At 43.2% G+C, this 25,937-nt stretch overlaps 2 protein-coding genes across 6 annotated transcripts in view; one reads left to right on the forward strand and one right to left on the reverse strand.

The window, feature by feature from the left end:
- PRDX1 (peroxiredoxin 1) overlaps positions 1-25,937 on the forward strand; it is a 350,258-nt gene that overhangs the window by 132,662 nt on the left and 191,659 nt on the right. The window lies entirely within an intron of this gene.
- The window catches only part of MAST2 (microtubule associated serine/threonine kinase 2), a 186,906-nt gene that overhangs the window by 97,558 nt on the left and 63,411 nt on the right, over positions 1-25,937 (reverse strand). For 4 of the 5 annotated variants that reach the window (XM_082054630.1, XM_082054629.1, XM_082054631.1 and 1 more), the window contains exon 4: positions 7,533-7,564. In XM_082054630.1, coding sequence (XP_081910756.1) covers positions 7,533-7,564 — 32 coding nt within the window. Of the gene's footprint in view, positions 1-1,251; positions 1,771-7,532; positions 7,565-25,937 lie in introns of those variants that run through there. The other variant, XM_082054632.1, reaches the window with a different exon arrangement.

Genomic DNA, 25,937 nt, shown 5'->3' on the forward strand with positions numbered 1-25,937 from the left:
GCCTGGAAGCAGCGCTGCAAAATGGCTTTATTCTAATTTTAGCCGTGGGGAAACTGAGGCACAAAGCGGTTCAGTGACTCATTTATAGCGCAGCCCCGGGATTATGGCTGGGACCGTGGGCTCTGCCCATATATATATATATATATATAGAGAGAGAGAGAGAGAGAGAGAGATAAAATGTTCAGACACCTACTTTATTGAACTATATACGATGAGATGTCCTCCACTAGAAATAAAGTAAAAGTTAACTTACAAACCCGCTTATGCATTGGAATACAAACTAGTGCCGCTGTATTTTTACAACTATAACTTTTATTCTGAGGGATAAAAAATGTTTCTATTTACCGTATCTAAGCACAAAAGGGAAATCTGGGGCATGCTGCAGTTTTGTTTACCACTCAGATATTTTACACTGAAAGTCCAGAGGTCAAGCGTGTTTATCAATCTTTCTTGTTTTAAATTTCCTAATGAATCCAAATAATTGCCAGCAAGTAACCTTTCCATACTGGAAATCCTCGGCGGCAGCAATCTCTGCTTAAAGAGCTGATGAGCTTTCCAGGCGCAGACAGGAAAGGTTAAGCTGCCTCTGACTCTGCTCCTCCCCTCGCTGCCTATGTGACGGTCATTTAACCTCCTCTACTTATACTATTAATACGCAATTTCTCTAAGTTTAACCCATAGAACTAATAAATATAATCATGGATATCATAAACAGCAGTTCAAATTGGTAGATTTCAAGGCATTTATAAAGGATGCAAGCGATAAAAAGGAATTTGCTTGTTTCAGTTTCATGTGTAGAAATGTAAATAAGGATTCTCTTTGCTTCAAATAGAATATTTTCAATAGCATTCCTAATTGAAAATGATAAAGGCAGCAAAGGTTTCTGGAGATTCGAGCCCTGTGGCAGCTTTCTGGCAGATTATTAAAGGTGATTTTTAAATCTGAAGAGTGATCAAACTCGAAAGAGTTACAAACATTTGGTTTTACTACGTTAATTAATGCATGGTACAAAACCTAACCATAATGTACCCCATTTAAAAACGATTAAATAGTGCTCCTTTTTGGCTATAATCTATGGTAAATGCTCCACAAAAGTAACATGAAATTCTGTGTCCAGCCAAATAAGCATGACAGATAAAGTTCTAACAAATAACAGCAACGCCTGCCAGCCACAGAAAATTCTGCCTTGTTTTTGTTCATAGTTTCAATTTGCAATGTTTAAGTGCAATGATTTTGCCCGACGGTCCTTACTGGATCCGCAGAGATGGGGCTCCGAGCCTCTGCTTCCTCCGTTTCAGCATTGTGCGAATACGCTCTGCTCCTTCCCAGCCTAAGAGGCTTAGAGCCGGCCAGCAGAGCCCTTCGTTATCGCTCCGGCGCAGAGCACAGAACAACCAGCGCGGCTCCGAGCTCTTCACACCCCCCCAGTGTCACACAGACCTCAGCAGTTCAGTCAGAGTCCAGATTAATCACCCGGCTCATGTCAAAAACCTACTTCTTAAAAAAAATAGTTCTATGAGTCTCCTTGTAGCATCCAGAGAAAGGGAATGAAGCCCACGAGTACGAAACAAAGGCACAGAAAGGTCCAAGGCACAAACCTGCCCTGCCGCCAATACAGTCCTGAGGCGCTGGGGCTGAGCCCGCGGTAAATCCGCGACTGAACTCCTCCTGGGTTCAAGGAGCAGAACAGCCGCTCTCAGCACAGCAACGGGAGCCAAAGGGTCGATGGCCCGCGGGAGAGTCCTCTGGCAGAGCTCTCACGCAGCAGCTTGGAAAGACACAGGGCGACAGGCAGCGAGTCCCCCGCGCGCACGGAGCAGCTGGTGCCACCGGCTGAGGGGACACCCCCGCCAGCCCCACTCGGAAATCAATCCCCTCCTAGCCAGCGCAGCCTGAAGCTTAAATCACCTCCTGGAACTTCCAAGTTGTGCTCCAGATACAAACCTGATGAATTCTAGCACCAAAACCAGAGCAATGGCAGCAGCCTGGGGAGCCAAGGGGAACGACCTTTACGAGGAGACAACGTTCCCCGGTACAATGCGAGTCTTGCATTTTTCTTTGCAAATGGCAATTTCAATCAGCTCAAAATCAATTTCATGCTATTAACAAAACTGTCCCAAAATAGTTTTTTAAATGCGTATTTGTAAGAAGGTAGCTTTCCCAAAAAAATTTCCAAATATATCTCTTTGATAGACTTTAACGTGTTTAAGGCGTTGTATTTAGGCAGGTGAAGGCTGCTACTCACAAATACTCATCAACCAAGTCAAATTCCAGATTACAACTCATAGCCTTGTGCCTTCAGGGTAAGAAAGCTCAGCAAGCAACAATAGGTATGAACTTGGTATGTTACATATAATTTTGTTATACTTATTAAATGAGAACCTGGCTTAAGTAGTGGAAACTCAATAAGAAAAACTGCAGAAAATACTTTTCTCACTTAAAAATCCTTGATGAACACCTCTGTAAATCCTTTGGCTCTGAGATTACAGTATATATAGAACACTAAAATCCCCCTTATTCACTAAATCACTTATAGAAACAATGCTTTCAAATGATTTTAAAGGTTGATATATGAATAGCGATGCTCTCTGGAGCCTCCTCCACGCGCAGAGCCAGCCCCACATAGCGGTTATTTCTGATCCCCTGCCCATGGGTTCTATGTAGCTCTGGAAGGATGGAGCAGCCAGAAAATACCACCCATTTCCCTCCCCGTCTATAAAAAGTATCACAAGCGAACGCGCTGGACGGAGCCGTGATTTCTTACTCCACTTCTAGATCCAAGACAGAACAGAGCGCAAAAGTAGCAAAGCTCCCTATTCCTTTCCAGAACCGTGGTTTTTCTCCATTTCCAGCGCTTTGGCTTCTCCGCACTTGAGGCACAAACACGCGCCCCGGCAGGGAAGCGGCGTCGATCAATCCCAGCAGAACCAGATGCGCAGAAATGCAATGATATCCCCCATTTCTCCGCAGATCAGAGGAAATTCCCACAGCACCTGAGCTGAGATAAAGACATAAACCAGCACTGCAGGCCAGATTATTTTCCTTTTTCCTCCAAACTTGTTGTTGTTTCCAAGGTCTAAGGATTAAAAAGAATACAAGTAGAAACTTAGATAAACTGGTATTCAGCGTATCCTCCCAAAGAAATTCCTCGGTGCGTTTGGGTGTTATTTCACTGTTGGGAAGCGGCAATAAGTTTAACGAATTCTGATGAAGGCTCGTTTAATGAAACACCCCGTGAAATGTCAAGGGCTGTAGAAACTAAGAGACTTTGGAGGTTTATAAGTAGAAAGGGAGCGCGGAGGAGGAGGCAGAGAAAACAAGCCAAATAGTGGCATAAATTGCCTTAAAAATAAATTAGAAGGAATAAAGACCACCACAAAAGCCTTACACATCTTTAGCAAACACTATTGGGTTGGTTACCACATTTCATACAGACAGACACAAAAACTTGAGGTAAACACTATTTCTTACCAGCACCTATCACAATCAAAACAGAACTTTGTAATGCTTGGTTTATTTAAATGTGTCTTTTTACTGGATCTATTTTTATAATTATTTTTCCTATTTCTCATGCCTCCATGTTCTTTCTCTGTTTGCATACAGACTTTAAACACTTGATACAGTTGACAGCAAGAAAAAATTAACAAAAATAACCTGCATTGCATCTGAAATTAAAAACTGGTTTAGCGAATTGAGTTTGCTGAGCAAAGTACTCGTTTCAAATTTAGATACAAAGTCATAAATCAATATTTTCTTTTCAGAAAATGTTTGGAACGTACAAAAATGACAGCACCACAAGATAGTAATCCTAAAAAAAAGTGAGGATTTCAAATATAAATCCACATTTTTCATAAAAAACATGAATAATGTTCATGTTATGAAGGAATTAAAAATGGGGTGCAGAACAAGAAAGCGATGGCTCAATACAACCCAACCTCGATGTACTGACCGCTGATTAGCTGGGGAGGCAACGAGGAGAAGCAACGAGCTCCAGGATGGTGTTGGGAATGTGTGCATCACAGGCGGGTCTTTTGGATGCCGGGTTCCAGCTCCACACACGGACACACGCGAGTGCTTCGCCATGTCCCCACCTTTGTCCTTTCAAGCCCGGAACATCTCTAATGTGCCTCATGTGCACCAATCTCTGCACATGGCAGAACAACAAGAGAACAGAAAAGGATAATGGCTGAAAATAATTAAACCGCTTCCACTAATACAATGGAGATCAAAGTTTGGGTCTAGCACTTCACGTTCGCTATTTGAAATTAAAGAAAATATTCATGAATGGTAATTATTTTTTTTGTGAACAAAGCATGGGGAAAAACATAAGCAATACATTTTTATGCATAATTCATCAAAGGAAAACTTTGAACTCTGATTATTGAACCACACCAGAGACAGGATATAACTACTCGTTCCTGTTCTCATATTGTATTATTCAACCTCTTTGCAGCCTACAACTCAGTTGAGTATAGTTTCCTTTAATGTATTAAACATAACCTCCCAGCAGAAACACACACACTTTAAGCACGTTGACAACAAAATGGTATCTAAATTATCAGGCGCTCCCCGTAATGTCACCCTGCGTGCAATTCCCCCATCTGTCTTACACGCCTGCTCGCTCCGGGCTGATCATTTCAAGATTAGACTGCAGGGCCGAGCCATGATGTCCAGCGCGCTCCTTCCGCTAACAGGGAAGAGGAGCCGCTCATCAACACGCTTCACAGGCTCCATCCCACCGTTGATTCTGTTCAGCTTCTACCCATGGTTTTCTTCAAGTGACAAGACTCCTTATGCTCTCCTGCCAAAAATACTGAGGTATCTGACTCCACTCCTTTTCCTTTGCACAAACAACCACAGCGACTGGTGTTCTCCATGACTACAACTGGTTCGTGAACAAGGAGCGAATACTGACCCAAGCAATACGAGCCAGATAAAGAAAAAATTAGAAGCATTGTCAGGAAGAGCTCGCCTTTCTCCATTGGGTAATGATAAATACCTGAGCTAATCCAGAGTCCCTGACCTTTCCAACTCAACAATTGGCCAAAGCAATCACCTCGCAAGCAGCAATAATCAAGTCTTCCTTCTGCTTCTGGCTGGCTGGCAAATAATTATTTCCTCTCCAAATATGATCTTTTTACAGTAGGAAATGCACCCCAGCCCCAAGACTGAGCACACAGAAAAATGCTGAAGGGATGTATATTTCTATATAATACAATCGCTACTGAGCTGCTTCAAAGGCTGGAGTTTGTGCAGAAAATGGAGACAGCTCTTGAGGGTTTGTGGCTCCAAGCCAGATACTCCATCCTCCTGTCAATCGCTGCTCGTGCTCCTGTCAGCGAACAGAAGCCAGAGAATGACAGTCAGGATGTAGCCACGGCCATAACCGTCCCTGCTCACCAGCTCCAGCGCAGCACCACCTTCCCACAACACGCTTTCTTTTCAGAGTTTATTTTTGCGTACGAGGTTCACTGTTCATTCGGGCAGGGAACAGCCTCCAGAAGAACTGGAAACTGCCTAACACATCGTTAGGCCACCTTTTTTGACCAAATGGTTAAACAAATTTATACATATTATATGTATATTTTAAACATATGTTCTCACACAGATTACAATTATGCCTTTTCTTGATATAAATTTCTCTAATTCCTGATTCATAGGCTGAGAGTGGATTCGTTTTTTAAATCAAGTGAGCACTCTGGTACTGGGATACACAATCTGATACTGGGATACACAATGTCGTACTGGGATACACAATCTGGTACTGGGATACACAATGTGGTACTGGGATACACAATGTGGTACTGGGATACACAATGTGGTACTGGGATACACAATGTGGTACTGGGATACACAATCACGTACATCAGCTCCATGAGACCCTTTCCGGTGAGCCTGCACGCTTAACAGTACAGCATCAACAGACATATACACACTACTGAAATCATTTGGTAGAATTAACTGCAGAATCTGTAGCTCCAAAAACTGCAATTAAATCATCAACTAGATAACACGGGCAACTAACCAAAGACATCTCAATTCTTCATAGATTTTCAGTCTCCCTAGTAGATGCAACCTTGTGCTTAAAATTTATGGCCTGGATCTCCCTGACACGGGTTGCTAAATTTCTTCAGACAGTGATGGCTTAAAAGGCACTCACCCGTGGATGAAAAGTGAAGGAATGAAAACTGAAGGTGTTAAGTCAATATAGAAAAGAACCCCAGTCGTTTGGTTTAGTTCCTGCTAAATAAAACACCACACGTTTGAAGCGCTTTGTATCTCAGACATTTCCAATGTAAACGCATGAGTAGTTCTGGGTCATACTCACCCCCACGCTTGGCCGAGGGTTGGGAATATCTCTGGCATCCTCAATTTCAATTCCAAAAGTTTTGTACAAAAATATAGAAGTTACCTCAAACAAAACGCCTATTGGTATCTCACCACTCCCTCATTTATTCAGAGGACGTTCGCGATCTTCAAATCATGACCACCACCTTTCTTAAACATCTATCAAATACAGTTACGCTGCCCTTTAAGGCACACTGGTTAAAAAATAACTCAGTCGGGTTTTCATATTCTTTAAATAACTCCCTGGCTGGTTTATCATTGTCATATGAGCTAAACAAAAAGGTCTGGCCTTCCCCATTTAAATAAAAGGCCTTTTGATCCACTGTATTGTTCAGCCCTGAATCACTGGCACTTTCCAAACGCCGCTTTATCCAAACACTGTTTCGTACACAAAGGGGAAAGCTTATGGTAAAAGACTGAAAATCATTTCTCATTAGAACCAGAAACGTGAGGAAGAAGGGTTATATGCTTTTGTGAGCTTCATGTCTATAGTCTGCAAGCTTTGGGAAAGAATTTTAAATCATAGCACAACAGCAGGCAGGACAGAAACCTTCTCTTTTATATAATGCAATCAACACCACAGTTTCTTCCGCCATCAATCTGCAAGCAGAATAGCAGAAGCTGACTTCTCTCATATCACTGAAACACAGTTAGCTGGCTAAAATTCTTTAAACATCATAATACATTTATTTTTAAATGAGTTTGTTTAAACCGCATTTTTAAAAGCCTACTTCTTCCAATATTTGCGACTTAGTTGAAATATCTGTAGGTTGACTGCCCCACAAACACCCGACCTGCCCGCCCCCAGCTGTGTACTTCGATTTCTGTCAACAGGCTGTTGAAGAGCAGCGATCAAAGTTGTCCATGTCACATAAATAATCAGTGACTTCACGTTTAGTGCAAGCAGCACTCGACACGGCAGCTACTCCCATACCCGGATCAGCTCAAGCGGATAATTACGAGTAAGCTTACACTGCTGCTACTTTTCTTACTACACTTAAGGAAATGAATAGAGGTTTCAGTCTCGGAGAAATGCAAACAAGCTGCTTCCAAGCGCATGGCAGATTCTTGAAAATGCTAACAGGGAAAACAAAGTATCTACTCATTTAAATTATTTCCATAAATGAATAACTATATATGTTCAAAATAAACCAAGTGATGAATAAAAAAATTATTATACTTACAAGCTTCCTCTTCTGGGGAGACTGAGCTCCTTCTGGAAAGAAAAACAAAGAGAACTTTGAGTTAATTTGACTTGTTATTATATATTACTCATTCATCAATAAATGACTATGGGGAAACTAATCAAAAGCTGGTAATTTCTGAACGCGTGCTCAGCGCAGAACTGCTCACAGCACCGCAAGAGCTGAATCCGCCCATGTCGGCAGCGCAGGCCTGGGGTACAAGAGCTGCTCGTCCCATCTCAATAATCATTGCCTTTGCATTCACAAAGTCATAAGCACTCAACAGAGTGAATATCACTTTGAAATTCAAGCCTAAACATGTATAAGGCAGTGATGAATTCTGTCCCACACACCTCATGAGCATCATACCCGAAGCACTTCCCGCAGGGTGGCACACAATATGGCCAGCATCTGCTGCATGTGTGTTCCCGCATCCTCACCACCAGCAAAAAATAATGCAACAGAATGGCTTTGGCTTGGTTTTCTTTTTGTTTGGGGTTGTTTTTTTGTGGGTTTTGTGTTTTGTTGTTTGGGTTTGGGTTTTTTTATATACACATTATTTGTGCTCTATACAATATCACAAAAAAAGAAAAAGATCAATGAAACAACTCCCACTTGAACACAACATTTCACACCCAAGCAGCAAAAGCAAAGCAAGGCTGGGAACACGCAGATTTTCATTGAAAGAAACGGCCCGTGCGCACCCGCCAGGCACCGGCACGGCGGACACAGCGCCACGACCGGTCACCGCGCTCTGTCCCGCAACGCCCCCCCCGCACAGCGGGGCCGCCGGGCCTGCGCTGCCGCGGCCCGCCGCCAGGTGGCAGCCTGCTCCCGCGCGCCGCTGCGGCCCCGCCCTCGGCCGAGGCTCCGCCCCCAGTCCCGCCCCCCACGGCTGAGGCCACGCCCCCCGGGAGTCCAGCCCATTCCCGTTTGTGACTGGCAGAATAGTGATCTACCCGCTCTATGTTTCATTCCCATTAAGAGAGAAAAAAAGAACAATAAAATGAAGTCAGTGTTTTCACTGAACGTTGAAAAAAGTCAAGAGAAAAAAAACAAGAAATCCATAAAATCTGGTAACCTCTTTTCTGTATTTAGTTCTGGTGTACATGCTGATTAAATGATTAACACTGTTATTGACAAGCTGTCAATGACTGGTCTGTTAAGTAATACATTGGACATTACTTATCAAAAATACCAAAAATTACAGCTACAAGAACTTGAAAAAAAATAACAACATATTTAAGATTTAATGGGTTTTTTGCTTGTTTTGGTTTGTTGGTTTTAAGTCTGAGTTCTCTACGATTCAAAACTTCATTACAGTTTAACAAGTCTCATGCGTGAATTATCACAGGGCTGACAGCTCGCAGCATCAAGAAATACATTCCTGTCATCAGACAAACTTGTCAAGACCTAATCAAAACATTTCAAGTATGTAAGATAATAAATCATTAGCATCTATAACAGGTTGTGTGGTTTATATTCTAAAAAGGTACTTCTTCCACTCTCATGTGTTAGAAATAATTAGTTTCCAAACGTTAAGTCTACATAGCAATAACAGCCTTTTGCCACTGCAAATGGATAAATAGGTAAGATACAGTTATTATATATTATTTTGTTTGTGTATATAGTGTATTACTTATGCATATGTATTTCTTACAGCATAGGAGCAGATGTGTTTAATTTCTCCTCTTTGAAGACGACCTGATGTACCCAAGGTGCTTAGCAGAGGGTGCTTTTCCTATTCAAATGGAGCATTTCCATTTATTCCAACAGTTGGCCCCAGAAATGTTCAGAATGAGTGAATAAAGCTCTCGAATTTCATGGTACTGGCTGAGAAGGAAAAGCAGCAACCTTTACATCTCTTGATCTACCTTCTTCTTCTTGAGCTTTAGGGTTCCCATTGACAAGCTTTGCTCTCGTCATTAGGGCTGAGAAGCCACTTAAGGAAGGAGAGAACGTTCCCCTGCCAGTTGTGATTTACAGACACACCGTGGGAATTGTGGTCCCATAACAGCAGCGGACAAGCCTTTTCCTTTACTGTACGCTTGTTTTACTCACACAAAATTACCTTTAACGCTTCCTATAACTCAGGATTAAACACATTCACGTTTAAAACAAGGACCGACGTGGGCTTTGTTCCCGAGATCATCCTTTGAAATCTGCGATCAACTGAGCTCCCAAATAAGGAAGGAAAAAAGTACCAGCACATGACATCTCAATGCAACTGAAATATTATTCTCTCCATGTAGCAATTGTTTCACTCTGCACCTCCACCTTGACAAATGCAGTGCAACCGTGGAATCAATAGGCAGTAGCTCAAATTTAATACCCCTGTGGTCTTGGCAACAAAGCGCAATCACAACAATCAATTTTTATACCTGTTGTTCCACTGAGCCTCATTTCGTGCTAGTCTTAAATTCCCCTTCACAACCCCCAAGCAGCTGGACTCAAGCACGTCTTACAGTCCAACCGGCCCGTGAACAGCGGAGCCAGCGCTAAAGCATCCAAGCTGGAAGTTACGTGACTATGAGCAGCATAATCATGAGCTTTGCTTTTCCCGAATCACCAGTGAGCTGGTGTCTGAAGAGCTGCATCCCAGGGAAGAAGAAAGAGAGAAAACGCCTGGAGATGGAAGCAAGAAGGGAGCAGCCAGCGCCCAGAACTGATGACCTGGTTTAGGGCAGTTATGTTTTGCGCCCCTCATCATAAGAAGGACATTGAGGAGAAAGCGCAGAGAAGGGCAACAAAACTGGTGAGGGGTCTGGAGCACAAGTGTGATGGGGAGTGACTGAGGGAACTGGGGCTGTTTATCCTGGGGAAAAGGAGGCTGAGGAGAGACCTTATCACTGTCTGCCCCTGCCTGAAAGGAGCTTGGAGCATGGAGGGGGTTGGTCTCTTCTCCCAAGTAGCAAGTGATAGGACAGGAGGAAATGGCCTCAAGTTGCACCACGGGAGGTTCAGATTGGATATTAGGAAAAAATTCTTCATGGAAAGGGTTGTCAGGCATTGGAACAGGCTGCCCAGGGCAGTGGTGGAGTCACCATCCCTGGAGGGGTTTAAAAAGCATTTAGACAAGGTTTTTAGGGATGTGGTTTAGTGCCAGAGTTGGGTTATGGTTGGACTCGATGATCCTGTGGGTCTGTTCCAACCAAAACAATCCTATGATTCTATTTGAGGATGTCCACTGTCAGGAGAACACCGTGGATCTCCAGGGGTAGAGCAGACAAGGAAATGCCCAGCAGAGATGGGGATACCCCCATGGGGTGGGCAGAGATGGGGACACCCCCACAGGGTGGGCAGAGATGGGGATACCCCACGGGGTGGGCAGAGATGGGGACACCCCCACAGGGTGGGCAGAGATGGGGATACCCCCACGGGGTGGGCAGAGATGGGGACACCCCCACAGGGTGGGCAGAGATGGGGACACCCCCATGGGGTGGGCAGAGATGGGGATACCCCCACGGGGTGGGCAGAGATGGGGACACCCCCACGGGGTGGGCAGAGATGGGGACACCCCCATGGGGTGGGCAGAGATGGGGACACCCCCATGGGGTGGAGGCCCAGCTGGGTCTCGAAAGGGCCGAACGCTTCAATGTCTGCAGTGAGGCCAACTGCGAGTTCACAGCTAAAAACGGCCTTGTCGTTTCTAACACATGAATTAGTGCTACAAAATCACTGATTAAATAATTATGCCAAATGTAAAAGTCCAACAGCATTTTATTAGTACCATAGTAAAGATGAAACTCTACTCAGAATCAGTCTTATAGTACAGATTAACTATTTTACTATAGATAGTAAATGATGAAGAAGGTGGTGTGATTTGACCGGTTTCCACCCACTCCACAAAGCAGTTTGGCATTACATGTCCACGGAAACTGAGAAAATAATTCACATTTTAAGAGGTAAGATGACTAATAAAAGAGTGCTGAGCTGAGACTACTTGGTCTGAAACGCTATTTACAGGGTGCAGCTAGAATCCTTTAAGTCAATATGTTAGTTTATCCTAAAAGAGGTTTTTCAATTAAGACCATTCCTCTGATGAGAATGACACACGAACATTGAAGATTTCAAACTGTCTCTTCTGACAGCACATCTGCCTCCCTGAGCACTTGTGCTGCCAGTACGTGTGTCTGTATGTATATATATATATATATACACACATACACACACATATATACACACACACACGCATATATATATATATATATGACCATTATTACTTCAGCCAGCCTCCCTGCCACCTGCTCTCTAGCTCAACAATATAACCCTCAAAATAGAGGCTTATATCTGTATTTGACTTACATGAAGTGATAAACAACATCTTAAAAGCTTGTTGCACGTTATTCACACAGAACTTGGGGAGTCGGAAACAAAAAACTACCCTCATAGATCCTAAAAAATAAGAAGTGTATTAAAACCTGCAGTACCCGAATGACGGGAACACACTGTTCTGAAAGTTATTTTTTGGTATCAGTTCCGTATTTCAAGGCATAATTGTTAAACATGCAACTTGATCTCTACATGCCGAAAGTGGCAGCAGATTTTGAGAAAACTGGTTAAAAATGAATCTTGGGGAAGAAAATGAGCATTGTGGAAATTAGAAAAAATCTGTTTTGAATAGCCTCCTTCCAAAAGTTTCTTATATTTGTTTCCTCTTATTATTTCAGATCACGCAGATATAAAATCAGTTGGACGCTGTAACACACACACTACAGGTTTCACTATGGGATTGGGTCCTCTCAGGCCCTACCACGTTTGAGGCAGCATGGAAGGTAAAAGAGGAAATATATTGTCAATTTTAAGCATTACTTTTCTGTTTACATAATATATTTAGTGCATAGGTACTGGACATTTATTCCATTGTGATCTCCTGTACACAGGAACTGCCTGAAAACAGAAATGTTTCTAGGGACAGGAGCGCTGCCTTCTTGCATATGGATATATGCACACAACACGAAATGGAAATCAAATCTGGAAATCTACTTGTTCGCTGCCCTATAAGACAAGCCGTATCTTTTAAACAGATATGTTACACTGTCAACGTGTGATGAAATCAGGAGCCCATCACTCAAAATTGTCGCTTTCTCTCAGTCGTGTGACTTGTCCTTGAGCAGGAAGCTGCACATACGGCACGGCCCCCCAGGCAAAGTCACCGATGGCAGCTCAGCCCGAGTCCTTCCAAACCCAACCCAGAACCATCGCCACGCTCAGGATGCTCCGCATCTTTGCCAGCGCAGACAATCCGATCCTGAGCTTGCCCCTGACCTTGGCTCGCTGGCGAGGCAGCTCCATATCATACTGCTTGGGACAAGAGACAAATATTTTTACAGCTATAACAGCAAATATATTTTAGTTAATAAGTTAATATTTCACAGATGATGAAATTCTACTGACGCTCATTGACCTGGTAGCATGCACTCATGTTTTCATTTTCTTTCCTTTGCTATGTTTGCTTTGGGGGATACAACCAACCAGCAGGGGATTAATTAAATCTCTTCCCATACGTAACCATTTGCATTACAAAAATGCTATAATGAGGGTTGGAATCTCCAGTTCTGATGGAAAATACAACCTGGCCATGCAAGGACAAACCGTAATCCATCCATCAGATTAACAGGAAGGAATTTTTCATGGTGATTAAAAAACACACCCCACATTAAGCTTCTCTTTCACCTATCAGAATCTGTCAAGAAGAATAATTTCCTTCTTCCCACCGTATCATTGCAAATGGTGATTAAAAATAGCACTTCTCAATTTCTCCCTCTACAAACAACCACATCTGAACTTGTTTTCCAAACCCATCAGCAACAAATTTTAAACAGCAACACTAAAAGTGTATCTGTGTTGAATGTCAGACTAACCTATGGAATATGCTGCAGATATTTTCTATAATTTACTGACTTTCTAGAGACTAAATTTAGGATCATACTCTTAGATCATCTGCTTAGCTACAGAGATGCTTAAAATACAGAAAATGAATAGCCAAGCTCCAGCCAGCATCATTCCAAATATTGAGCAGATATGGATATTAATTCCCAGCCCCTTCTCCACGCTGTACCGAATTTCTGCTGCGATCACACAAATCCTGGATTGCCATGGATGCCTTAATCCCAGCACATCTTCCCAGTGCCCACCGAGCTGGCCAGAAATGTCACCTTCATGGGGCCAGCTTGCCAGAGCCATCAGGACAACACGTGGCACTACAATAGTTAAGGGTGTATCTGCCCAGCCAGCGTCACCCTAAACATCCTACAAGTTCAAAGTAAATTAAATGTATTATTTGAATTTGTTCTCTACCTCTACAGAAGTTACGTGTCAATACAAGTGTCATTTGCAGGGTATGTTAACATAGAAAATCAAATGGGAGAAAACAAAGCAAAACACAAAAATACCCAACGCACAACTACACAGCTCGTAAGCCAGCAGGCGTCTGCTTCTCCAAACAATCAGTTCATATCAGTCTTCAAACCTGTGGCGCACAAATCGGCCAATGATGCGCTTAATGTTTTCAGCATCTTTCAATCTCTCGCTTCTCCACAGCTTAGAAAACTCTTACTAGTCAGAAAACAAAAAGCCTTTGGGTTTATTTCAAATGATAGTTACTGCAGAAGAAAATAAAGCTAAAAGGCCTTTAAATGTTAAGCACAATTGCCGAACGCAGCAGCTGATTTTCCCTCCCCCACCAGCCCTCCTGCCTGGGCAGCATGAAGTTCCTTCTTCCTAAGTGAAGCTAATGACCCAGGTCACATCTGTGCATTAACCTGTCCAGAATATATGGCTCCAAAAGCTGCCCGCTAACCTGTCATATCACTTAACCTCAGCGCTTTCCTAAGATTAAGGGTATTGGTTACTCGACCTAAAATAATTTCAGAACACATCTCAAAACAGACGAGAATTCCTACTTTCCTCAGAATATTTTCAGTGCCTGCTCCCATGTCATATATATTTTAGTAGGCTGAAGCGTCTACTCCCTATTTTGTACATTACATCATGTTTTCAAGCCCAAAATACAACCTGACGCAGTGCACCATGAGCCAGACTGAACCCACTCGTGGTAACAAAGCCCACCAAACCACACGTCCTGGCTGATGACAATGACAATAACGACGGCGCCTGCAAACCACATTCCCGGGAGGGTGAACGGAGTTGCCCAAGCTCAGGAATGACCCAGCCCAGGCGCAATGAGTGACTTGCAATGCTCTGAGTCTCATTTCCGCCGCAGGATTCACTCTTATCTCTGTTATTTGGGACTAAGAGCGTGGGGTCACTCTAATTTCATGCTATCAGTCAGGCAGCAGTCTCTTTCTTTTCATAGTAAAGAGCTGGTTTCATATTCAATCCTAAGCTTTTCAGCTGAGGTTAAACAGCGAATGGCTTCTGAAAATTAAAGAGAACCTCTCAGAACCCTGGTCACATCAAGAACAGCAGGTACAGCAACAGATGTTCAATCCTTACATGCCAGAAAACTAATTTACTATCAACTCCCTTGTTTTTCTCAAGGCTAAAAAATCCGTAGCAACAGTCCTGTTCAAATACACTTGCCCAACTTCTTTTCATACGATACATAGCACATGAAAGATGATGTTTTGAAGATGTCATTCCATGAGCCAGCACTGGGCCCTTGTGGCCAGGAAGCCAATGGTACCTGGGGTGGGTTAGAAGGGGGTGGTCAGTAGGTCAGAGAGGTTCTCCTGCCCCTCTGCTCTGCCCTGGGGAGACCACACCTGGAATATTGTGTCCAGTTCTGGGCCCCTCAGTTCCAGCAGGACAGGGAACTGCTGGAGAGAGTCCAGCGCAGGGCAACAAAGATGATTAAGGGAGTGGAGCATCTCCCGTGTGAGGAAAGGCTGAGGGAGCTGGGGCTCTTTAGTTTGGAGAGGAGGAGGCTAAGGGGGGACCTTATTAATGTCTATAAATATATAAAGGGTGAGTGCCACAAGGATGGAGCCAGGCTCTTCTCGGTGGCAACCAATGGTAGGACAAGGGGTAATGGGATCAAGCTGGAACACAAGAGGTTCCACTTAAATTTGAGAAGAAACTTCTTCTCAGTGAGGGTGGCAGAGCCTGGCCCAGGCTGCCCAGGGGGGTTGTGGAGTCTCCTTCCCTGAAGACATTCAAAACCCACCTGGACATGTTCCTGTGTAACCTCATCTGGGTGTTCCTGCTCCATGGGGGGATTGCACTGGATGATCTTCTGAGGTCCCTTCCAATCCCAAACATACTGTGATACTGTGATTTGCAGGAAAAAGTAAATTTAAAGATTACAGCTTGAACTTTGCAACCCAGAGTTTTAGATGTGGGGCGGAAGCATTGAAAGAAACAGCAGAGCAGAAGAAAGAAGCTGAATTTTCTCTTGTAACACCGATAACCCATAAACTGCAACAGCAGTCGCTTCAGAAGACCATTATGATAACTTATTCCCTGAAATAAACAATAATAGCTCCCCAAAATGTGCGTGTGGATCAATGAAATGAAGAGCGAGATGCATGGAGTTCTAAACAAAAGGCAAGTTATGTTTTAAAGCCTGAGAAATAACACCCCTAATAAATGTTCCAAATCTTCCTTTTATATTTTTGCACAAATTAGCCTGAGGGAGCGGGCATATTGAGAGGAATAAAGCGCACAGCTTAGACAGCTCATTTATCTTCCTCATTACTTAATTCTAGTTGTACAAGGCCATAAAGCAGATTACTGCTCTACCCTATGTGTGAAACCGCCTGCCCAGCGCTGAACGCTCACTCAAAATAACAGGAGCAACTGTTCAAAATTCCCTTTCATTTTGCCAGACTGCACCAGCTTCAGAAATTTAAGTCGAAAGGTCACACTGTACAAAATTTGGGGAAATGCAGCAAAGTGTCACCTGAGAGACGTCCCGCGGCGCAGCTGTGACGCTATTGTTAGAAACTGCCCTCAAAATCACTGTCTTGACTTGCACCAAAAATTCCTTCAAGACTGGGCATGCAGCGGCCACAAGGAAACAGCCACAGCTGCTAAAAATGCCAAGAGAATTACAAATAAACAAATCCAGTTGCATTCTCGCCCTTGTTGGCTCCTACTAATATTAATCTATGATTAAGTCAGTTGTCATTTCCACTATACACACACATCTACTCCTTAAAAGGCTGTTTCTAAAATAATTGACAGCTGCCAGCAATGGTACCTGACCACCCATTTTATTTATAAAACCCTTTAAACATGCTGAATTTAAAACTGAATATTCAAGCCCAGCATCGTTTTTGGTGAGTTTGGGGACCCTTCTGGTTTATCCTACATAGAAGTTATATAAAATACGCATCCCATGGAAACTCCTGCTCACCAGCTCGTGTCCATTCAGTGCACTGTTAATACTGTGAACACGGATTACCACAAAAATCATACTGAAATACATTAGTTGAGCGACAATCTCCAGCGCTGTAGTTGAACCAAGAGAAGGTACCGGGCCAGCTGAATGTGAATATCAGCAGCAGGTACCTCACAACAGTCCCAAGGGTTCTGTTTGCTCTGGTTTCTCCCCGGAGTAACGGGTTTGGAAGCAGAAAGGCACATATCGGGTTCTGGTGGCTGGTTTTGAGAGGCTTCTCCCCATGCCTCCAATTGCTTTGCCAACGTTAGGCTACAGAATTTTACCTTCACAATTGTGTATTTCTCAACTAATTTAGACAAAAAGAAAACCTGTGTCAGACCAGACTCGCAATACAGTTTAGCGAGCCCTGAAATAAGACCAAGTTTCCTAATAGCAGAGCTCTGGGAGAAGAGATAAACTTATTAGTTCCTCAAAAAGCCTCAACAATGGGGGTGCCTCCCACCCTCCCCTAAAGCTGCAGCACGGCCGTTCCACAGAGATCACGTGAAAACACTCTCAGAAATTGAAAGCATAAGCAATCAATTCTAAAGATATTTAGTAATTAGCCCTAAAAGGAATTCCAAGCATATAAAGCTCCCCTTCCTTCATCTAGTTTATGACTGATAGCATCTGTAACCTCACGAGGCACCCATTAAGTTCAGTGGTTAATTACATTGCTCTGACTGGACATTATTTAGAGGAGCAGCAGATGTAACGTTTCATTGCTTAGTGAGAGGACATGAGGCACTGCAGCTCACCCCTCCCAAATCACGGCTTCCCAATAGAGGCAGGGGAGGCAGGACACGCAAAGGCTGCTCCCGTGACTTTGTGAAAAGGAACAGTTAGAAGCGATCATCCGCTTAATAAAGAAATCCACATGCTGAGCACCACGTGAAAATACGGAGTAAGCAGATGCCAGGCAGTATTTACTCCTTTGTAAGCACACAACAGAATTTTAACTTCTCTTTTGCCCTCGGAAGCAAATAGTCCCTGATCCTGCTCGTGGCTGCCGGGCTCTAAACTGCAGCCACACTGAACCATAAATCCTTGACAGAAGTGGTGTAAGAAAGGGCTCTGTTGCTTCATTCCCACATTATAAATATATTTTCCAGCAAAAGCAAATAGCCAGAGAAGTTTTACATGTGTATTATGTGTATAGTAAGGCATTCATCCCCTGGAAATATAAGCTGGTTACACACTTAGTGTGACTCCTTTCAGACAACGGCTTTTTTATAATTAGTTCTGGAAAACAACATTGTCACTGAAAAAGCAACATCGAATTCAAGCCTGGTCTCCGTCACCTCTTTCACACGTCCTTTCTAAGAGGAGTTTTATCTGCTTAGGAATATTCAAATTAACCATAAAGACAAAAGAAAACAAAAACGGGGCAATCAAACGGTCCTTTCAGTTTTGATGAGGTAGAGCTGTTACAACCACCAACCTTACCCTAATTTTAAAGGGAACAACATGTGACGATGCTCTGAGGTGGAATATAAAACGGGAAACTGCAAAGCGGTGCTAGGCCAGACCCAAGATTAACTTAAAGATCAAACTGGGTGTGGTGAAAGGTTTACACTGGTGTATGCAGGACAATCTCCAGGCGCAGAGGAGGCAGAACGTATCTCGGGAAAGCACCATCTATTGCTTTCAAAATGAAAGAGAGCAGGGCTGGGAACCACAGGCGCTCACTGACCTCATCTCCAGTCTTGTCCCGCAGGTGTATCATAAATTGTGCAAATGTCAAGTGAACCAGGGTTTTTGGATCACTGAGATTTCTCATATGGAAAAGCATATGATACATCTAAACATCTGTCACAGATTTATTTCTGAGCAACCTTACATTTAATACAGTTGCGTAATTCAGACTTACTCTGTGCCAAGAGATCTGTTTCAGAGTAAAGGAAAATTCATCCCCCATTAAAGTACCAGTAAAACACAGGCGCTCACTCCCAAAGCAGAGACTGGAGAAACTGCAGACTGCGCCTAATGACTTTTAGTTCTGATGGGCGATTAGTGTGCTCCGTAATGGACTGACAGAAACAGCTGATTCTATTACAAGGGCCTGCTCTGGCTAGGATTTTCCTTCTGCTGCTTTTAAATTATAAATATGAAGTCTCTTGAAAACATATGAAGACAAAAGATATTAATCAATCTCAAACTTCTGTCTTCTACTATACTTCAACAAAGGGCAACAACGATGCTGAAGGGAGTGGAGCATCTCCCGTGTGAGGAAAGGCTGAGGGAGCTGGGGCTCTGGAGCTGGACAAGAGGAGACTGAGGGGGGACTCATTCCTGGGGATCAGTATGGAAAGGGGGAGTGTCAGGAGGATGGAGCCAGGCTCTTCTCGGTGACAACCAATGGTAGGACAAGGGGTAATGGGTATAAACTGGAACACAAAAGGTTCCACTTAAATGTGAGAAGACACTTCTTCCCAGTGAGGGTGGCAGAGCCTGGCCCAGGCTGCCCAGGGGGGTTGTGGAGTCTCCTTCTGTGCAGACATTCCAACCCGCCTGGACACCTTCCTGTGTAACCTCATCTGGGTGTTCCTGCTCCATGGGGGGATTGCACTGGGTGAGCTTTCCAGGGCCCTTCCAACCCCTGACATTCTGGGATTCTGTGATGCTGGTGACCAGAGACAGGACCCAAGGGAACAGCAGGAGGATGTGCCGGGGAGGTTTAGGTTGGACATTAGGAAAAGGTCTGTAATCACAGGTATAGAATAAGTTTCTGAAGTCTTTGCGAGACTTGCAAATTCATCAAAAAATGTCATTGAACAATCCTCTTCTCCAAAGCTTTGGGAAGGGGCTTCTCCTGCCTCTGTCCACATCTCACAACAGCTCCTCTCAGTCAACACCCCGTTCACACCTCCAGCTTCAGTCCAATGTTTCAATCATGCAGCTCACAATAGCTCCTGGGCACTCAAGAAGTCCATCGTACATTGTTGGTTTTAACTCAACGGCCTTAAGGTCCTATAGGAGAACTAGAACCCAGGTCCATATTTCTCCAATACACATTTCATACAACCCACAAAAAGTTACATGTACTGGAAAGAAAAAGTAACTTCTCAAGTGTAAACCATCCAACAGGCAAATTTTTAGTACATCACAACAATTAAGTACAAAAGTAATGCAAGCACCTAAAAAGCAGCTCTATAGCTCTGCATGAGCATGAGGTATCACATCAAGTTTTGATGTCATTTTTTCGGCCCATCCCACTTCACTATCAGCCCCAATTCAATAGCTTTTCTCAGAGTAGAAGTTACGATTTGATGTGCTTGCCATGTATGTCAGAGGATGTTTAATACAAAGGATATTTGTTATAGATGTTAAAATGCTTCAGAAATAACCTAAATAGCTTGCAAAGAAAGAGTCAAGATCTAACTTTTCACTAACAGCCTTCTACCTATGTAGAAACCAACCCAAATCCTTGGTTTATTTTCTTTAGACGTTCACCTCATTAACCCATAGTTAGACGTTAACGTTACCACCAGTTGCAATGGCGCTCACCGGGTTCTCACAGAGAAGTGCAACTTCAGCAGCCAGAACCAAGGGTTGTTAGCGGAATTAAAGCGATCCTGTAAAACCATCCATTGCATACACAAAAAATGAATTAAGTTCGTTCATTCTCTAAGTTTAAATTTGTAATAATAGATATCTTTAATTTCAATAAAGCAGTTTAGAAATGGATAAAATAATTCCAATGTATTCTGACAGCAACAGGTCCAAAGTTCTTTGAACATCTTGTTTCTCATGGACTGAAAGCCCAGCAAAGGAAAGATGGTGCTTTCCATTTCAATCCTGTTCCTGGGGCTAAAACATCATAACAAATCCCCCACTGCCTTTTAAGCATCTCAGTTTATTCAGAGGAAAGATGCCCCTTCAGATCGAAACTTGCAGGATTTATGGGTTTATTTTTAAGACGGGCTTTGTTGAATTCAGAATTTTAACATCCGAAAGCAAAACCATCATCTACTCCAGAAATGACACATGACTGACTATGTGGGGACTTAAGTAAGGTACATAAACCCAAAGTAACCCTAGTGCAGCTTCTGGGGCTACTGCAGGTTTACATATATGCCAAGTGACGTTTTAGACTTAACATCTGAAATGGGTTTTTCTCACTTATATGGTGAAAAAAAAAGCAAGTCACAGGTAACACTCTATCTTCTTAAATAATGAATCAGACTATGATTTTTTCTATCATTTATTTTTGTAGAAGTATTTACCTTTGAAGCAAATTAAAACATCAACTTGACATTCGTCCAAGAAAAACACTGAGATGCTCACACAGAGACAAAAACTATCAGATATTTGGCAAAAATATATGTATCTTCAGAGAAAAAACAGCGGTATTTTAGAGATAGTAATTCCGCTGTCTGGCTGGGAGCTGAGCCCCGGTAACGTGCGCTTTGCTAAACCGTGTTGGAATATTCTCAGCTGGAGGTAAAGCAACTCAAATCCTCCTCTGTAGGAAGGAGAGGCAGCAGTTACGCCTCGTCTGCTTAAATCCCACTGTACGACTTGCTTAAAATAAATACAAATCAATAGACATTTCACCTGCTTGTTTAAAAATCAATATACATCACAGATGAATAAAATACTATTTTTATTTTCCCAGTAATTCCAGTTGAATATTCGCAGGTTTGACATTAACTGCAGATGTAGATGGACCATTGAAATGGGTGTGGGTTCTAGGAAGCAGAATCTTTACTGTAAAACAAACTAGAATTATTCGTAAAATAACTACTGAAGAGTATTATACCTTCTTTTCAGTCTTAATACTGCAAGTTTTGCTCATTGCAGTATACTTAAATAACATTCCACTGCCTGTTCAGTCCTAGAGAGATAATTAACAGGATATAAACCTGATAAAGCAAATGACTGACAACAAGATATTACTTTCAAAACAATAAAGGGACCTCCCTGCACAAATCTCTATCAATTTCACTGGAAAAAGTGGGAAAATAAGTTCATTGTGCTCTGCAAAAATCTCCATCTGTGGTTTCCTTCATACCTAACGGGCTTTTGCCCTCACAGATGTAGGTAATTCCTACAGAGGTGCATAAGTCTCTGGAGCCTGAGAAATGTGGGGAGCAAAAAAGGGATCAAGAAGCCAATCAGAAAAGATAAAACAACACCTATAATAGCAAGATATGGGAAAGGGAAATGAACGTGCCCACAATCCCAGTTAGCTGCCACGTGCAATACTGAGCAATGGAGCAAAGCAGAACCTACAAGATACTTAGAGATTCACATCATTAGGAGACTGATAAACTGTTCAATTTTAAACTCCCAGAGCAACTAATATTAAGGAAGCTGATAGGATTATTCAGATATTCTTCTCTTCTTTCGAAAGAGTTTTAAACTACTCCTCCAGACCATTCTTTTGGAGTGACTTTGACTTTGATTCCAGTGCACCTAGAAGGGTGTGAAGGGGTGACCCACGGGCACACGCCGTGTAGCACTGGAAGCTCTGTACTTTTTGAACAACGCTGAGAACAAGTGAACCTGGTTTAATAAATACAGATCACAAGGATTCATCAATCATTACAATGTTAACGCTCAATGTTTTAACAAGTTCCAATGTTATCCGCACACATCCCAGGATTAAGGCACTGCAAAGCCTTTCTCTGAAGCAGAAAGGACAGCAGCTTGATACTTGGTCTCCAAACTCCAAAGAGAACTTTGTGATACTCGGTGGCATATTTCTGGCAACAAATATTTGTAGGTTTTGTGCTTCTATGAATTTTCAGATTGGAAATAAAACCTCTAGGGGAGAATCCTTTACTTAACTCACACCAAAGAGCCTATTTGCTTGTTCATTATACTTTAAACTTAGTAATACAGATGTTTCGTGATTAGAAGTCTTTAGAGACTTTTCGCTCCTTCCTACTCCACCTTTTGTGCAACCAAAACCTCAATTAAGACGTCATTTTTCCCATCTATTGACATTTTCCTTCTTTTGTTTTGTCTTATTATGCCCTAGAATTCCGTATGCTGAGCCTTATTGTATTACAATCTGTGCATGTCGTTGGTACAGTTTTATCCATAAAATTTGTCCTTGCACGCATAGCTAGAACTTCATTAACGCAAACAGGGGCACTTATGTGCTATTATTAGTAACATCTAACAGAACGAAGATCTCTTCAGAGCCGAAGGAGACACAACGGTTTCCCTAGACAGCGATTCAAGGCACTCAGGATCTCACTCTTCTCCACTCACTACACAAGTAACTTAAAGGTCAGTGTCAACAAATTCATGTTCCATTCCCTAAAATTATCATTTTGTTATACAAATGCCAGTTTAAACATAAGCCTTTTTGCATGGAGAAATGACGAGGTTTTTGGATAAATATACCTACTCTAATTTAAAACAGCAATGACAATCACACCCCCTCCCACGAAAATGAAACAAAACCCTCAACCACCTCCTTCCCCATTTCATTCCTGTAACTGCATGAGGAAGCCTCACAAAAACAACACACCGCCCATCCAAAACAAGCAAGTCCTGTAGGAACTCCTCCTGGATCTTACGTTTCTGCTAATGATGATGATGATGATGAACAACCGGCTTTTGCTGTTGTATTTAAAAACAAAACAAAACATGTTTGCTTTGTTGTTTTGCTGACTCGAGGCACCCTCCTCACTGAGGACAACCAACCTTTCTGATGCCCCCTGCTCACCGTATAAACTGGGAAACTCTGTTACTTGCACTCTCCGAATAGCCTCAGCATCCTATACACTCACACAGAAGGGTGGGTAATGTTTATGGGGTGTGAAACATCTTCTTTCACAGAAAAAAAAAAGCAAACGCAGAAGATCAGAAGTAGGTTATTTTATAAGAGCAAAATGCTAGATAGGAGAGCTCACGGTTTTCCATTAATTCCAGCATACGGTACATTAGTAGACACTGCACAAGAGCAGACATGCAGATTTTCTGTAAATCCCTGGCAGTATGAGAAATTTATTAGGTGAGTGGTCAACGCAACACCAGGACCAATATAGACACAACTAACTACTCATACGCTCTCGTAAGGCCAGACTAGTGCTAATTTCAAGAAGGGCACTGGAGAAACGCAACAGTTCCCTGAAGAGAATGTGCAGCTGGAGCCTGGAAAAAAGGCAAACAAGCTGTTAGGCAGCAACAAGAACAGGATAGAACATAATATGGAAATGATTGTAATTCCATTAGCTCAATCAGAAACACATCAGCAGCTATGATGCCATGTCTGGTTCTGGTCACGTCTTCACAAAGACAAATCCCAGACTCCTAGCCGAGACAGCCAGCTACTATTCTTAAACTTCATTACCCTATGTAATACATACTAGAACCTAGAAAAAGAAATCCAAGCACCAACTTTAAGGAACAAGTTGTCAGAAGAGAGGAAATAACTTGTCGTCCTAGCCAGAAGAAGAGAGGTGGCTGCAAAGGCCTCTGGCGTGCCAGCCCGGGCGTTGGGCCGCGCCGCCCAGAGCTCAGCACAGAGCAGCTCCACCTCATCCAAACAAAATGAATGTTCAAGTGCTGGCAGTGGTGATTCCAGCAGAAGCTGCAACTCTTTGGCTGGAGCAAGGACACTCTCTTGGAGTCATTGAGTAAAATAGGGAGAACTCCCATGGAAGGAAAGCCACTCAGAACAAAGGACAACGCTGGCACATGAGATGATGCACAGAGAATCACAGAATCCCAGAATGTCAGGGGTTGGAAGGGACCTGGAAAGCTCATCCAGTGCAATCCCCCCATGGAGCAGGAACACCCAGATGAGGTTACACAGGAAGGTGTCCAGGCGGGTTGGAATGTCTGCACAGAAGGAGACTCCACAACCCCCCTGGGCAGCCTGGGCCAGGCTCTGCCACCCTCACCGGGAACAAGTGTATTCTCAAATTTAAATGGAACCTCTCATGTTCCAGTTTGAAACCATTACCCCTTGTCCTACCATTGGTTGTCACCGAGAAGAGCCTGGCTCCATCCTCCTGACACTCCCCCTTTCCATACTGATCCCCATGAATGAGTCCCCCCTCAGTCTCCTCTTGTCCAGCTCCAGAGCCCCAGCTCCCTCAGCCTTTCCTCACACGGGAGATGCTCCACTCCCTTCAGCATCTTGGTGGCTGCGCTGGACTCTCTCCAGCAGTTCCCTGTCCTGCTGGAACTGAGGGGCCACAACTGGACACAAGATTCCAGGTGTGGTCTCCCCAGGGCAGAGCAGAGGGGCAGGAGAACCTCTCTGACCTACTGACCACCCCCTTCTAACCCACCCCAGGTACCATTGGCCTTCCTGGCCACAAGGGCCCAGAGCTGGCTCATGGTCACCCTGCTGTCCCCAGGACCCCCAGGTCCCTTTCCCCTACACTGCTCTCCAACAGGTCATTCCCCAACTTACACTGGAACCTGGATATGAATGGATGCATGTCAATGTGGTGGAAATGGAAACTAAGAGTTTCTGATTTTCGGAAGTCCACGCTTCTGAATCAGCAGCAATACACATTATGAAGTATCCATATACTCTGTGCTCCTAAAGAGATACAATTGGACAGTGTACCTACATTATCCCATATATCTGTATATATACACGCACAATTTCTATGAATAAACATTCTATTTTCTTGGGATAAACGGAAAGCTCACACATTTGCATTTGTGCGTATGCAAACTTCAAAGAAATCAGAAGTGCAAATTTTGTCCTAATGTACTGATGCAGCACAGACTGCAGGATTATTTATAACACCTTCTTTTACAACCAGCTTCTTTCTTTGGAAAACAAAAGGCTTAAAAGCCACAGGTTTCTGGAATGCATTTTCTAGATGTGCAATTTATGGAGGCATTCGAAACCAGCCCACAATATACATAGCAGGCAAACTGTGAAAGCTTAGCGCAAGAGGAATTTTCCTAATCTGCTTAACGCCAGGACTTTTTTTAGTGGCAACATGGCCGCTGCTCTGTGCCTGTGCTTCTCTGCACTAAGCTTGTTTGCTTTTTGTTTCCTGGTTAGTTTGATTCTCTGGGGGGGATTAATTGTCTTCTGCTTTTTTGCGTTCATGGTCGGAACGCTGTATTATCTG

Source organism: Streptopelia decaocto (assembly GCF_964273445.1).
Source record: "Streptopelia decaocto genome assembly, chromosome: 5".
Lineage (NCBI taxonomy): Eukaryota > Metazoa > Chordata > Aves > Columbiformes > Columbidae > Streptopelia > Streptopelia decaocto.